At 35.3% G+C, this 16,397-nt stretch overlaps 1 protein-coding gene across 1 annotated transcript; it reads right to left on the reverse strand.

Moving 5' to 3' along the window:
• Positions 1-396: 396 nt before the first annotated feature.
• LOC145772709 (uncharacterized) lies at positions 397-15,913 on the reverse strand. Its single transcript, XM_082584582.1, has 19 exons — positions 15,830-15,913; positions 14,922-14,968; positions 14,320-14,454; positions 13,536-13,643; positions 11,591-11,734; positions 11,210-11,295; positions 10,594-10,676; positions 10,105-10,198; positions 9,664-9,826; positions 9,377-9,535; positions 8,597-8,803; positions 8,074-8,229; positions 7,581-7,714; positions 6,862-7,033; positions 6,407-6,565; positions 3,966-4,064; positions 3,643-3,766; positions 3,305-3,378; positions 397-2,910 (listed from the first exon to the last, which is right to left on the reverse strand). Exons 1-19 carry the CDS (start codon positions 15,844-15,846, stop codon positions 2,792-2,794), a joined length of 2,280 nt encoding a protein of 759 aa, XP_082440708.1. The 5' UTR covers positions 15,847-15,913; the 3' UTR covers positions 397-2,791.
• Between the last annotated feature and the right edge of the window lie 484 nt (positions 15,914-16,397).

Consider the following 16,397-nt stretch of genomic DNA (forward strand, 5'->3'; position numbering starts at 1 on the left):
TTTTATGCCTGCAACGAGGAAGCTTTGTTGACTAACTACAGTTTATCGGTTAATTTTTTCACACCTCTCCTTGATATGGCAATAAGATTTTATCTCAGAGTGACTTTAACATTCTATCATGCCTATTATACCTATATTTTACTTTGCTTTCTACACTATTTAAGCCGCCAGCACAAATATTTAGCAAACAATTGGTCTTGCAGTTAGTTTCCTGTGTTTCGGCTAGCATTTTTTATTTTCATTGATTTCACGATAAAGTCCGACATTCTCATCCTTTTGCGTTTCTTTGAGCCTAAGTCTAATTATTAGCGTAAAAATATCTGCCAGTCTGAATATTGGATCGTTTTTAAGTGAATCAGGGTTTCTTAACTCAAACATATTTGCATCACAAAATCATAATGTGCACATGTTTACAACAGTTGGTTTCATTACACGATCAATATTTGAATACGCCATTATTGTAGAATCACAAATTTGAAACCAAAAACGCCATGGTTACACAACAAAATCATTAAAGACAAACATTTCAAAAATAGAACGCAATATAAATCTGCAAAACTAAATGAAAATAGCTGGTTAATTCTTACCGTTTATTACAATCCTTGCGGTCCATATGAAGCGATAAGAATGGCTGTTTTCATATGTACAGTAGGCTATTTTAATTTATAAATAAAATAGCTGTAGGCTACTGCTAACTATAATGCTGACCAAACGTAGAAGCGTTTAAAAGTGATGGCGCTCACCGCTCAGCATGTTTTTTTGAGAAAATATTGCCTAATACTGTATGGAACTATAAGTACTCGACCTTGTGCTGGCAACCAGAAAGATTCCTTCTTCACAATTTATGGTGTGGTTAGAAGTAGATGAACAAAGCATCGCGTTTTTTTCTTGCAGTAATGTAACTTTTTTTAAGATATACAAACATGTCACAAAATAATCATACATATAAAACACTTTGGCGTTGTTAATACTGCTCTACAATGCAAGAAATTCGTCGAGTTGCACGAAATCCAATCGCACCGATATAAGAAAAAATTATTATCTTGCTTATCCAAAGCCTATACCAAAACAACAAAAAATGCTTCGGTTAATGAGTTACATAGCCTACAGCACACAATTCTTATGTGAGTATTAGTGATAACATTTTTTGTTAAACTTTGGACTAAACTTTTAGATGCAGTGTTGCCAGCAAAATCATATACGCTCTTTTTGTCCCACTTTGGCAGGACTGAGTTAAAAGTGTAACATGTACAATTTTGCATATGTAGCCTGTTTACGTTTTATACCCAAGTAAAAAGTCTGGCTGAAAAATGTCTTCCTTTATAATTCTACCAAAATTAAACTGGTTGCATATATCATCTTTTGATATATAGCACCGTGATGACAAAACTCAGCATTGCAAAATGCAAACAGGGTCAATAGAATTGTGCACACAGCTGTTGATAACAACATGTAAAGAAAGCATAATTTTGTTTATTATTTCTGCAAATATTTAGCTTGCAGGCAAAATGAAATCAAGACTAGTGCATGGAAACAACCTTTTAAAAATTGTAAATACTAATTATGACGTTGTAACCAAAGTCTATCGTTACGTAAAGTGATAAACAACAACTAAGCCTACGTGTATAAAAAGTTCGGCACAAGTTAATCATATATAGGCAGGTAATAATCAGTTGCAGACAGCGTCGTGTCATATTTTTATGGACTTGCATTTTCAAGTCAAAAACAAGACCACCCCTTCTGATGACAACCGCGATATTTCACATTTCACACAGGGGCGCCGGAACGACTTTTGACTGGGGGGGGGGCAGGATAATGAAAAAAGGGCACTTTTATTGCTGAAAGGCCCTTTTTTTAAGTTTTAAGATAAGATATAGCTATAATGCTCATCTATCAGCTCATTATAGAGTAATGATACAATAAGTGTCCGCACTGTCCAGTATACAAAGAACAATGGCACGGAAGAGCATCAAACTATGTTGATGTAACCTACTGTGATACAGAATTTTGTGTTGTAAAAGTTCTTTTAAGGCAAAAATGAGAGATTGTAATTAGGCTAAAAGCGAATACCGGTAGCAGAAATTGTTATATTGCAAAATATGCAGTAGCTTACATGACCTTAAAAGGACACCATTGCCTCCTCTGCCCCCCATCCACAGAAAAATTGAGGGCAGGGGGGCATCCGCCCCCCCCCAGCCCTCCCGCTTCCGGCGCCCCTGATTTCACACACAGAAAACTCTAATAATCATGACAGAGCTGCTGTCGCATGTCCATGTATACTGTATAGTGGTACAGGCACTTGACTTTATAGGTTTGTTTTTCGTTACCATGATGCCTATGATTGCGACGTTTATGCCCCTCACAAGTTTGTGAGGGGCGTACAGCAGGCTACAGTAATTTGGTATAGCTGACTAAATGTTGAAAAAATTTCTTCAGCAGTCATGTTGAAAGAATATAAAACACGACACAGCTTGGCATAGGCTATACTAAATTAATAGACCACGAGCTGATTGTTTACGACGTTATGCTGAAGACACCGTTATGATAAGTAGATATTAACCTATTTTTTTTTTTTAATCAAATTATTTTAAGAATCCTGAAAAAAATCAAGATGATTTCAAACTTTATCACATGTTTAGTACTTCTCAAAGTCTTAACTTGCAAAGTACTTAGAAGAAGAAGTTCATTGTTTTGTTTTCTTGCCATGTCATCCTGACGACAAATACTGCTAGAAACTTGAGCAGTTGATGTGAATACAACGCATTCCTTGAAAAGGAAAGTCTTTCATACTTTAACAGTCGAGACAGGTTCTGGCGCAACGCTGCCGAATAACTTTAGATACTCTGCATAAGTTCTTGATCACGTCACAATATTCGTATTGGTCTTCCGCCGTGGCGCAGTCGGGATGAGCTGGAATTCCAAATAAAGCGTCAAAATTCATGTAGGCTACAACTATAATTTCAAGTTGGTCTATATAGTATACTGTTTCGTCAAAATTTGAAATAACTTTTTTGGTAACAAAAGACAAAAACAAAGTCCTTTTTATATGAATTGAAATGTTGCGAACGTTGAATCTATTTGAAACGGGTTGATTTTGCTCACTGGTAGCCTACGCAACATTGATCTGTTTCCTTCACCAATATTTAGCCTATGTTTAGTATAGTAGCATTTGGATACAGTGTCATTTCGCCATAGTGTAACATTTTTCAAGATTCCTTCGGGTGTCAATATAGGTGAGTTCTACTGCATAACAAGCTGGAAACACAGCAGTAATGTGTCTACAACAGTTTGAAAATCTACTTACGTGGACAGTCGTCTAACTGGCAAGCCACGATCTCCATATCACTTCCTTCACATTGTCCTTCTCCAAGGCACTCTCTGCAAGCGAATATCACAAAATCATGAATAAAAAAAAATTGTATGGGATTGCACCTAAAAGCTATTGCAGCTGAAATGTAGCAAAAGTTGTAGGCTTACAAATGTTTATATTCGACGTACATATTTGGAACATCTCTGTTTCATTCATAAAATAAGGTTAAAGGGAAAAAAAGACTGGCAGAACATTGATTTTAGTTTTAAGCTTATTGTTGTTGGTTTGATAAACAAGTTTTTGAAATACAGCAGTCAATTATTACATTTCACCTTTTTCGAAGCATCTCGCCTTTGCCGCACGTGACATCACAAGGCTGGAAAACGACCCATTCGCTCCACCTTCCTGTGAAAGGTTCTGTGGTGTCATCGCATTCCTCCAACATGCATGGCTGCACTGAAAAATAGAAAAAAATCAAACGTTAAATGATTGCAATCGATAACACAAGACAAAAACTTACCGCATTAATTTCATGATCATCAAGACTCTTTTAAAAGATAAATGCATGTTTTTCAGCTTTTGATTACTTTTTAAACAAAACTGACTAGTTTTTTATGTTCACACTTTACATACTTTGTTGTTAGAAACAACTTACTTAGTACAACTTCATCGCAATTGGATAAGCAATGTCTTGTCTGCTCACCAACGCCGCATGTGGCCGAACATTCGCTCCACGAAGAGTAGGTGGGAAGTGCTGAAAGTTTGAACAAAGCGTTGGGCACAGTATAGTTAATAAGTTATACAAAAGATTTCAATGCAATGTACATGCATCAGTTGTGGAAAATAGTCAATGCTCCAGGTAAAGCTCAAATGCATAAATATGTGTCATTTAGTGAGTTAAATATCCCAAAAATTAAAAAGGCATATATATGCCTTTATTGTTTTATTACTAATTTTCTGTCATGCTTAATTTTAGCAGTAATTTTTTTCTTTAGTCAGTGCCATATCTAATGATATCGACAACGATAAGTAAAGATAGGTTAACAGCGCTTGATAGCAAAACAGTCCAATAGCTACAGCGCCTGGATGGAATAGCGTGACCATTGGTTGCCACCTCAAGCGCACAATAAGAAACCCCTTTGTTTAATAACAGTTTAATAGCCTATACAAATTTTATGCTTTCAATCTCCTAGAAGTGGAAAGTTATAGAATATGGCAGTAGCTATAGAAGAAGGTTTGGTTATGTAGTTGTAGACTATTATAAAGGAAGTTATAATCTCTTAGAAGACGGTAAGTTGCAAAGATCTTTAAAAATGTTATCTGAGTTGAACTTGTCGCGGGCGTGATCTAAGTCATATTATACACAACAAAAAATTTAAAAAAAAATCGAAAAATGTTTTTGTAGTTCTTAAATTAATTTATGACGTAGCGATGTACCCCGAAGGCGTGAAATCACGTAGTTGCTCGAGGCTGTGAAAACAATTCTACACCTAAACTGGTAAATTTTATAAGAGAAAACTATAGTCTTTACAAATAACGTTTGTACCAACACGCTTTATAACATGTGAAGCTGAAAATCTCAAACTTTTTTCTTGCATTACTTTTACGTCTGTATGCGTTAAAATCTTGTTTCGCTTTACGTGAGTTAAAGCGAGCTTGTGTTGGTGAGTAATTAAATCTTTGTTGCGTGCGGGAATTTTTTTGCGGCTGGGAATTTCCATAATTATCGAGAATCCGTGTGTCATGTAATATCTCCTTTGATTAAAAATATGCTGAACAAAAAATTAGTAACCTAGTTCACTGTAGTTGCAACCAGGTTTTTTTTTAAGGTTTGGTTTGGGTGACCGCTAAGTAGTTGAGACCGCAAGTGTTTCATTTAAATACCAAAAAATAGCCATATTTGCTTAAACGAATTATTTATTAGGCTATTGTAGTTGCAAGTCCAAATTTTGGGAAACTGCTGGAGAAATTTGGGGGACCGTTTCGGTCCCCCAAAACACCTTAAAAAAAACACTAGTTGCAACATAAGAGTAAAAAAGAGTATTTGTTCAAGACTGCGTTAAAAAGCTTCAACAATGAAAACTCAACTAGTTTTAGGAAGGCTGTCCATAAAATTGAATATTGTGCTTGGTTACAAGGAAAACTTAATGTCATTGATGCTTTTATTATGCAAATCTACTTAGCACAATCACTTTGACCTCACCATGGCGTTCTTTTACTTCTACTTGAATACATACACATCTGACTTCTTGAAGTAGTTTAGTTCTTTCAAACCTGGAACCTTCGCGTCTAGCCTGCTGACTAGTTGCTAGTACAAACCATTTTAAGGTTTTCATGTTAAAGGCATACTAAATGAAATTTTCAAACGGGAATGAAGCATTAAAATGCGTAAACTGAACATTCAAGAATACATTTCAAAAAAAAATTACCGAAAAAAATTTGTTTTCAATGGCGCTGGCAAGGCCCAAAGTCCAATATTTCATTTATTTTCATTTTTTTTCAAAATGACCAAAAAGTGCAAACACAGCTCGAGAATACGTCACAAAAGACAGCAATAACAAAGGCCACGTTACAACATCTGATGTTTTAACATCAGATCTGAGGTTTTGATCAAACTGTCTGATGTTTTGACGTTGAAATCTGATGTTTTGATGTACATACATACATAGCCTACAGTTAAATCGCCCGCAGTAACAATTGTTGCGTGATCAGCTGATTGCTAGTCTATAGTGACGTAGACTGTACAGTCGCACGCTTCGCTGCTCAGGCCCATTCTGGTTTTGAAAGCTCTGACAAAAGTACGCGCGGAATGCTGATCAGACCGCAATGGGGCAAAATTTTATTGAAAATCGTTTTATGGTAGCATGTTAAACACAAAGAACGTGGAAAATCGCCAAGTCAGGTTTTTCCTTTAGTATCCCTTTAAGAATAAATTGATGTGAATTTTTTGACAAGCTTGTGGGCTTAAAATTTTGTCAGTAGGCTAGCTATAGGAGTCATATTGGAAAATATATTTAATCTGAAATTACATCACTGCGTTTTACATAGACATTTGTGATTGCATTGGAATAGATCTGATTATGTCTTTCAACTTACTTGAGCAAAACGGTACATCACAATTTTCTGTTCGCGTGTCCGGACCTTGGCAGTCACTTCCATGAAGACACACTCTGCCTGAAGTTCTCACTGAATTCCGGCCACACGTCTCTGAACAGGCGCTGAACGGGGACCAGTCGCTCCACGTTGGACATTGATCTGTCAATACGTGGAAATATTAATGTCAAGGAAGGTAAAGGTTTTTAATGCGATGAGAGACGTTAATTAGAGATATGAAATTATTGCAAATTTGTAATGTAGCGTAACCAAAGTTCGATTTAAAAAAGAGATGGTTGTGGCATCCTGAAGTAAATTATGAAGAGGTTAAATTGATTTATCAGCCTGTTCTATAGCTTCATAACATCAAGTATTGCTGAAAAATTATGTTGAATTGAGAAGTAGGCCTAAGTATTTTTCATGTTTTCAAGAAGTTGTTATAAAATATTGAAGCTCACTTCTGTTGCAAGCTCTTTGTCTGTGTACGTCACCAATGCAGCCTCCTTCTCCTGCTTCTCCTCCAACGCATCGTCTTTGTGCCAATTGGGCTCCATCTGGTCCGCAGCTGTGATCGCAGCTAGTCCATGAAGACCAAGTTTCCCAGAAAGGACATGCCTTCTCTATGCACTCCTGCATGTATTGAAAGCATGTTTAAAACTGCAAGCTTACTGTAAATCAACCAAATGCATAAGTACGCAATCATATTCAGTAAAGTTAAAGGTTTTATACTCAGTTATTGAGCATTGGGGAACGAGAAGATAAGGTTTTCATTATACTTAGTCTTCGGCACTAACAATAGTAGGGTGGTCAGTTCCTTTCCTTCGGCCATATTCAGTAAGTTATACATAAATAGTTGAATAAAGGAAAAAAGAAAAATAATTTAACTGAAGAATAATTTGCAAAAAATTTATCATAATTTGTATGTAATATTATGCATACAACTATCAACAAGGCGGTAATTTATAAGCACTCGTTGTTTATCAGTCTATTGTGAAGTTGTTTGTGCAAAACGTATGGCTTTTACTTTTCTAAAAACATTTATAATTCACTTGCATTTTAAGTTTTTAGCTACTTTAAATCTAAAAGTGCCACTTTTAGTATGAAATTCAAATGAACGTCAAGAAAGGTGAAAATGTGACTGGGATAAGGTAAACTATTGTGGTTTATTCTCCTTCACCTGGGTTTGTTCCGTTGTTCCATCGTTGCATCCATTTTCTCCGATGGGTCCATGAAGACATACTCTTGTCCGAGTAATTACTCCCACTCCGCATGTAACAGAACAATCGGACCAACTGCCAAACCGGCTCCAAGCTAAACGATTGAAAGATGTTAAATCACAAAATTGCAGTGAATTTGAAAGATAAGCAAACGATGCAGATACATATGATATTATGATGAAATCACTGTGAGAAGTTGCAGTTAATTACAAACAAACGAAACTATGCTTAAAGCTTGACTATGTGTTATAGTTTTATCGAAAATTGTCACAGGCAATACAAACATAAAAAGTTGTGCTGAATATACAAGCATCGATCATTCCAAGAACAAGTAACGATTTGCAACAAAAACTATTTAATGGAGCACAGTCTATAAACCATGTTCAAATTCTCAAAGTTTCAAAATGCAGTAAACGTTCTTATATAACTTTAGATAGTAAGCTGGACTTGTACCTGGACACGGTTGTTCGTTGCAGTCGGTTGTTTCGGTTGCTTCACCTTCGCATCCAGGGCTGCCAGGTTCTCCATTGACGCATGCGCGCGATCTAGTTTGTCTTCCTCCTCCACAAGTTCGAGTGCAGGTAGAATATCTTCCCCATTGCTGCCAAACTAAAGAAGAAATACAAATAAAAACTTTATTGCTTTTATACAGTCATTAGGTAGTGATTTATTATCACTGTTTTAGTGATAATAAATTGTGAATGCTCTACTGAGATTGTGATGTTGATGTGCAAAAACTTCTTAAATATACAACCTTTTTCGCACGAATTGTGGTTTTAAAATGATTTCAGTGATTTATTTTAAAATTCTAATGCATTCAGATAGTACGCATGAAGTCATAACCACTTTCAAACCAAGAATGTAGTCTAAAACCTGCTTTGCTTTAATAAACATTTTATTATTGTAAAATGATAATTTTTCTAAAAGATCTTGTTTAAAACCTTTAAATTTTAAACATCTTGATCAGAAGACTTACAAGGTCTTCTTGAAGCACAAACTCCATTTCGATTAACAGGTAGACTCGTAACTTCTGAAATCCAGTCTTCATAGCTTGCAATGGATGAGAATGCAGCAAAAGAATCAACATCTTTCTGAGGACATTGATCCCCGTATGTCATAATTCCTGCGACGTAAAAATCGCACTTGTTGCATCTCTGACAGATAAGTGGTCCTCCTGTCTCCCCTGAAAGTAGCCGCATTTTAGTTTGGTTTTATGTTATAATTGAACTTGCTCAAAGATTACGGCTAATTAGTTAGTTTCATAACTTGATTTCATTGTATCTTTGTTATTTTTTTATTAATTTGATATCAACTGTGCATCACCTCATGATATTGCACAAATATCATATTTTATGCGCTAAACTTAAAAAAATAAATTATCACCATTAATTTGGCGATAATTACACACACGATCATTATTCAATAAAAAACTGAAAAACGTATTCAACTTGGTTTGGTGACATTTAATTACCAGAGCCGTCAATTATCCCGACTATGTTGATATATTTCCAACATCCGTCTGACAATGTTTCGTGCACATTGCATGCATAATTATGATGAATTTTGAGGTAGAGCTGTTCTATTACTTGAAGAACTAAAAATAGTCTTTAACGGCCAGTAAGACACTGCGTGATTAAGCGTCAGTACTTCAAAGAGTCAGCGTTTTAAAATTTACCTAAATATTTTTATTATAAAATCACATAGAAATCACCAAAAACAAAACTACGCAGAAAAAGAATAACTTAAAAATGCTGACCTGTGCAAGAAGGAAGTCGTTTCTCTTCAAATTGAGCGCAAAGAATGTGGCCAAAGTTGCTTCTGGGTCCAAGGCTTTCCAATCGCTTAGAACAAGCCGATGTTGAGATGACATTCATTCCGGAATCAACCAAGATGCTGTCGACGCCACGATTATAAACTAAGAGAAATATCAATGCATCAACTGATCGATGTTCTATTTTACCAAGTCAGTCAGAGTGTTAGCCACAAGATTTAGTGAGTAGGACAATAAGAAGTTTTTTGAGAAAAAGTTTTTTTAAAACTTACAAAGAGCTTCAAATCCAGACATCCAGCATCTTGCGGACTCTTGGGGAACCTCTCCATTTGGAAGACAAATACTTCTTACAGCCCAAGAAGTCCGTACGCTACGTTCAAGGTGGACAAGAGCTATGTTGTTATTTGGAAAATCGTAACTCCTATGAACGACAACCTGGAACACCAAGAAAGATATAGAGATAGTTAGAAAGTACATCCAATTTTTACCAACTGTTTTAAAGAAAACAAAATTTCAACTGACAAAAAGAAAAAGATAAAAAGTTAAATCGAACAATTTGAAATAAAAGTTTTGAAAGCGTCCAGTTGAAAGCTCATTTTTTGATACCAAAATCACAGAATTTTTACACAATTATTTTAAACTACCACATTGTGATTACAAAACGCTGTGGTTGCAGAAAAAGATTGCAAAATATGTAGTCTTTCAGTTCTCACCCGATCAACGTTCACTTGAGTTGAAAATCGATTGGAGTCATTTTGGTTTGTGCTTCTGATTCCAAGTCTGGCAACAGTGGCTGTGTTTTCACCTCTTGAACAGAAAACAAACATGTTTATGTTAATAAGTTACATAATATTGTCAGGGTTATTTTCTTCACATGATTTGGCAAACTATTGTAAACTACAAAGATATATTTAAGACAAATATTTTTGAAGACCAATTAAATAGGTTATTTCAACATATAATTTGTTTAAAATTAATGCATTTCGAAAACTTCTTCACAAGAACTATTTTTGCCATTTTCTTCATTGCAATTTTACAGAAAACAAAGTAAAATATTGGTAAATTAAACCAGTGCGTAAGCTACTGAATAAATGTAAAGCAACGTGAAAACAGTTTTTTCAAGCACACAAGATAGTTGAGATTATGCATGATAGTATTCTCAAATATATCATATACAGTAGTATTATTAAATCAGTTCAAACCTGTAGCAATGTGCTGCAATTACAACCCATTGATTGGATATGAGAACACCAGTGCAGGGTCTTCCTCCAACTAAAACCAATACCTAAATGTTGTATTGATTCAAGTTAGGTTTGACAATGTGTAGATATTTTCAAATTAGTTGTTTTCACTGTGTCGCAGAATAGTTAAGTCAGTTACTTCTAATGACATGTAAAGCTACACAGAACAAAAACAATTGGTTAGGAAAGAGTTAAATGAAATGTCGAGAATTTAACAGACGATCGACTTAACCCAACTTCCTGAATCCGAGTTATTGTTCAATAGGTTTTCAAGTTTTTTAAATGGGCATTACTACAAGTGAATGTTTTTTTAGAGAAATTATTATTCTTTTCATGAAACATGGGCGATTTTAGTTCTGTCACTTTAAACTGACGTTAAGAGCATAAGAGTACAGGTAAAGCAATGCAAGATCCATTTTCTTTAACTGTTTGATGTTCAAATAAAAACACTTTTTGAAAGTAACAACCCAATAAACAAAAAGATCTATAGTTTAGATTCAAATAATCAAACAAAACTATTATTAAATCAACTTATAAAATGCAACTTGTTTGGCCTATGCAGCGTAAATTTTCTTACCGTCCACGGCCATTGTCCCAGCTTACTGTTTGGGCCTGGTTGAGACGGAACCCCAGTTATAGAATTCTGACCGCAGGATGACAGCCCTTAAGTCAACAAAGCATGAATGAAACTTTTCAGCCACTTACAAAATCTCAATTCAGAAGAACCAAACAGTTTTCGACCTAGCAGAACTAGGACAAAACTAATCTCAAAACAAGTCATTCTGCTTTTGAATTTGCAGGTTAGTATTAAAGAATAGATGTTGTGACAACATTATGGTTAACGAGTTTTTGTGTTTTCAAATTTAGGTAAATGATTAAAACAGTTAACCTTAATTCATCACGTCATCTTGTTTGTTACAAAAAAAGGTGAAATTTAACAATTAAGAACAAATCTCACTTGATTTTTCGCAACAAGTGTTTGACTGATAGTAATTGATATGGTTAGGGGGGCACACGGTGCAAACAAACGATCCTATAGTGTTTTGGCACGTTGGCAACTGAGGGTCGGGGCAGGAATTTTCGAACAAACATTCATTAATATCTGCAATGAAACAAGATTAAATAGTGACTAGAACGAGAAGACATGCTCAATTACTTTTGTTGAAAACAAAAGACAAAGCGATAACACCAGATGTTTTGTAATAGTTGCAAAATGGCAATCAACATCTAACATATCGTTTAAAAAAGACTAAAGCAGCAGTTCTCAACCGGGGGTCCGGGGACCCCCAAGGGTTCCGCGAAGATTTCTCAGGGAGTCCGTGAAAGTTTCCGAATTGCAAAACCAGCAATGAACAGACAAAAAAATCCTACGAGTAGGCTAGGCTACTGCAAAAAATCAATACCAAAAAAGTAATAATAATAACAATAAAAACTATCTGTGATTTAGCATGAAGTTTTAGTCGGTCAGTGGTTTTAAGGGGCAAGGGCATTTTTCTTTTAAAAAATGTTTCAAAGTTAATTTGGGTTGGCCGAAACGAAAATACTTCAAAACGACATTTTGCTTCGACCGCACACAATTTGCTTTAACATTTTTAATCGAAACTTGACCCTAAAAAGGCTTTTTTCTTATTCTACAGATAAAACATTGGAACAGTGTCACCACGTTTTCTCTAGCTCCAACCAACACGTAAAGAGACTTTGGAAAGATTGATGACGTACTGTAGATTAATGGAATATCAAACGCCAAGCAGCAGTTAAATAATTTGACTAACTCTACTTTTGAAATTGTTGACCGAAATCTTTTAAGGACTGACGAATGGTTTAGCCATTCCAACAGATAAACAACCAAATCGCATCAATCTCTGAACAACAGCTAACTTATTCTACGACTTTACAACAAGTTCAATTCACAACTCTGGTTCAATTCTTTTACAACTACCACGACTCAGGGACAGGTGGGTCCAAAAGTGAGTTGACAGGTGGGTCCAAAATGTACTTTTGTAACCTGACAGGAATGATTCTAGGGCCCAAAAACTTTCCAAGAGGCCCAGAAACCTGGAGAAACGCGTATTCTTGCGATATAGTTTTTTTTTAAGATATCTTGATTTGGGATGCGGGGATCTTACCGGTACCGGGCCCAAATTATTCTCCCAAAGGTCTTGCTCATACAACTCTCCAACGACAAATTTCATAATTTGGTCAAAACTACACGACCATTTATACCCAGGCTGATTTGATCAGAACCATCTAGATTTCTAGAATCTACTTAGTGTTACTTCACAATAGCTAATTCTCCTGGCCAAACTTTGCATCCCTTATAACGATACAAGAACGCAAAATTTGTAGTTTATAGAAGTTTCTAGATCTACATAGATACGTGATTGGGGTTCAATCTGGAAGCGAGTTTAAAGACAACAATGCTTCGGCCAAAAAGTTTCTTTAAAACAAATGATCGACTATAACAGCTCGTAAAACTTTTACAATTTAAAATGCAACGTAGGCTACAATTAAAAGAAAAGGTGAGTCCCATACTTGATCCAAGCATCCGGGGATGAGAAGATAAAGTTCTGAGTATACTTAAGCCTTTGGCACAAATGAGAGTAGGGTGGCCAGCTCCTTTCTCTCGGCCGCCTTTCCTTCAGCAACTACTCGCACCCAGTTTATTACACCCTGGGTAGAGGTGAGTGGTGTTTTTCCACAACCAGCTTAAGCCGGGAGTCGAACCAGGATTGCATGATTGGAAAGCGAGCGCCTTATCCGCTGCGCCATCCCACCGCAGGCTATGAGTACGAATACAAAATATAGGATGCCGCCTGGGCATAACACTTTGATTGAGACAAGCAGAGTTTTTTATCTCAGGAAAAATTCCAAAAGTATAGTGTCGCATTGTCAAAGTCGCTCACCTGAACAGGTTCGCCCGTCCGAGTTGAGGACTTGTCCTGTGAAGCAGCCGCACCTTGGACGGCCATCAATCTCGTTGCATTCTTGTTCGCAACCAGCATCCTTACAAACTGGAAAAAATAGTTGGAAAATGTTTGTATGTTGTAGCAAGCGCGTTTTGTATCAATGTTTTATTGGTTATTTGTAATTAAGTAGACTTGTGTACTCTTTAATTCCCTGATAAAAATACAATCAAAAGTGTAACAATGCCCAGCGAGCAAATCAGTCGTTTTACATTGATTTAACATTTGTTAAAGTTAAATCCGAAAACGAACTGCTGTGATGGTTGAGTTATATCATGCATGAGATTTAAAAACAACCACAACATAGACAAGCTGTTTTTCTCAATAGTGGGATGATTATAAAAGTAAATAATAAAGTTTCTATAAAAATTACAGGTTAGGCTATGATTAAAGTTAAAAGTTAAAGTTTAACGCTAACATTGAGTAGTTAAGGCTGTGATTTAATAAAAACAAATTCAGCTGTTAGTAGCCTATAGTTATACTCACCCTACTAGACAGATTTTTTATTTAATTATAAACTACAAGAAAAGGCCATGTTGTTATATTTAGCTCTTTGGTAGAAGATGACAAGAAGAGTTCTCCTGCCAGTGTTTTTTATGTCCCTTTGTGCATTGTGCAGCATGATGTACACATTAGTAAGTTAACAGACAGCCTCAAGCAAAACTCAAGTTCAAAAAAAGTTCTTGTTATTGTTACACAAAAAGCTGAGCCACGCAGCACTTACCTGACGTAATGTTACAAAAACCACAAGTCTTCTTGCAGAATTTGTTCATTATATCTCGGGAAGACGGTAAATTACAAAGGTGTTTCTGGGAATTACACCAAGGTTGTGTATCTTCACAAGGACTTTGACTGTGAACTAGAAAACAAGAATTGAAAGTTCATGTCTTGAGGCAAATCAATGAGCTTGCATGGAAAGCTCTTTTTCAAAGGGTGCTAAGCTTAGAGAAATACGAAAAGCGGGAAAACCAACACTAAGGGCTTAATAAACAGGAGGCTAGACTAGACTAACTTATTCTACACTTTCAATAAAATCAAATAGACAATCTTCGGTTGTTGTGTTTGCGTGTACGCCTGTATGAAGAATGAAAAGTGATCGTTGGAGAATCAAAATCATATTCGACTTTGGTTTACCAATCAAAGAATAGGTTGACATCAATTCTTTTTAGTACTAACTAGAGTGAAAAAAAAAAGAAAAAGCAGCAATATGTTTAAAAATAGTCTTCCTAAACGCAAATCAACACATTTTGTTAATTCAAGTTAACTATTACTGTAAGAACATATTTTCAAAAGATTCCACTTCTTTTAAATTGTGAATCAGCTTACCGTGCGTAGAAAAGAGATATACCAAGCATAACAAAGATTGACCAAACCTGAAAACAAAAAGCAAAAGGTTCAACAAACAATACTCTCACAAAAGTTATGCTGGTGATGAGTTTCGATTTTTTTTCTTCTACAGTACAGTAATTGTAACGTAAGGTGGGCAACTTTATACACTTACTTACAGAGTTTATAACAAGGCTGTTATTTATAAATACTTTTCAATGTCATTGCAAACCATCACGTACTAAACATTTATTGAGAAAACAACCATGTTAAAAAAAGGAGGTTTTTTAATCAATCAAAGTCTGTAGCGTTAATTACAATCGGTGGCCAACTGAACATAAACTAATTAAGACTCATATAAAGATTACGTAATTTTTGTGTCGTACAAATTAAAGTTATCGACAATAACGGGCTACATTGGTTTAGTGATGTGATAGGAAAAATATTAATTTCCTTTACAAGTTTGCTTTCTCATAATGACTCGACAATGAGAAAGGTTTATACGACGTCATTACGACGCCCTTATCGCTCGTCGTATCTATTTGAAGCTATTACTATGTACGCCATGTGGAAGTCGCGTATGCAATAGCACATATACAATGGCATTCAGGTTGAAAATATTTTGTCTATTAGTTTCAAATTGGCATGAAAATGAAGATTTTGGTGCTTTAAAAAAATTAAAATTTGGTTTCTTCTCGAGTAAACATGCGCAAAATTTCAAAATTGTTTAACTTTTAGAAATTTAACTCCACATGAAAAATTGGGGTGTCAAAGAATCACTTCAGTTAGTCCCCTAATAAAAGGTGGCAAGGTGGAAGATTTTATTTTTAATCAACTTGTTTATTCTGCAAATTTCGCTAAAACGAAATTAGATTATCTTGTGAAGGATAAAAGATGAAACAACTTACCAGCATAAGTATTTCATGATGATAAAAGAATAAATAAATAAATAAAAACTAATAGAAAAAACGTAGGGAATTAATTCTTCGTTTAGTAATCTGCAAAGAATAAAATCAGAATGACAAATTTTGATAAAACCGTGAGAGATAAGTTCTCTGTATAACTATAGGCCTAACAAACTGATGATATTTATTTGCAATCTGGAATCGCTTCTTCTGTCGTGTAATTTCAGTTGTCTTCTAAAGTAAAAGTCGCCAGAGAAAAACTTTACATGCAGATTCCATTTTCCTTTAAAATAAATAAAAACTGTTCTTGTAGCTACAACACTCGGAGTAACTAGTCTCACTCTACAAACACACATAGATCACATACAATAGGAAGACATAGTCTCTAGCATCTATGCCATGAATTTCCAAATGCAACATCAATGCTTTTCAAGAGATTTTAAGATCTAGAACTGTCTTTTTAATTTTTTTGCATGCTTTCATGCATAGATACTATACTTAGCAAAAACAAGTGTAAACAATTTAACAACTTAATCATACTGTAATGTCCCTTCAAAGCTTCTTACAGAAA

This window comes from Aplidium turbinatum, chromosome 6, assembly GCF_918807975.1.
Source record: "Aplidium turbinatum chromosome 6, kaAplTurb1.1, whole genome shotgun sequence".
Lineage (NCBI taxonomy): Eukaryota > Metazoa > Chordata > Ascidiacea > Aplousobranchia > Polyclinidae > Aplidium > Aplidium turbinatum.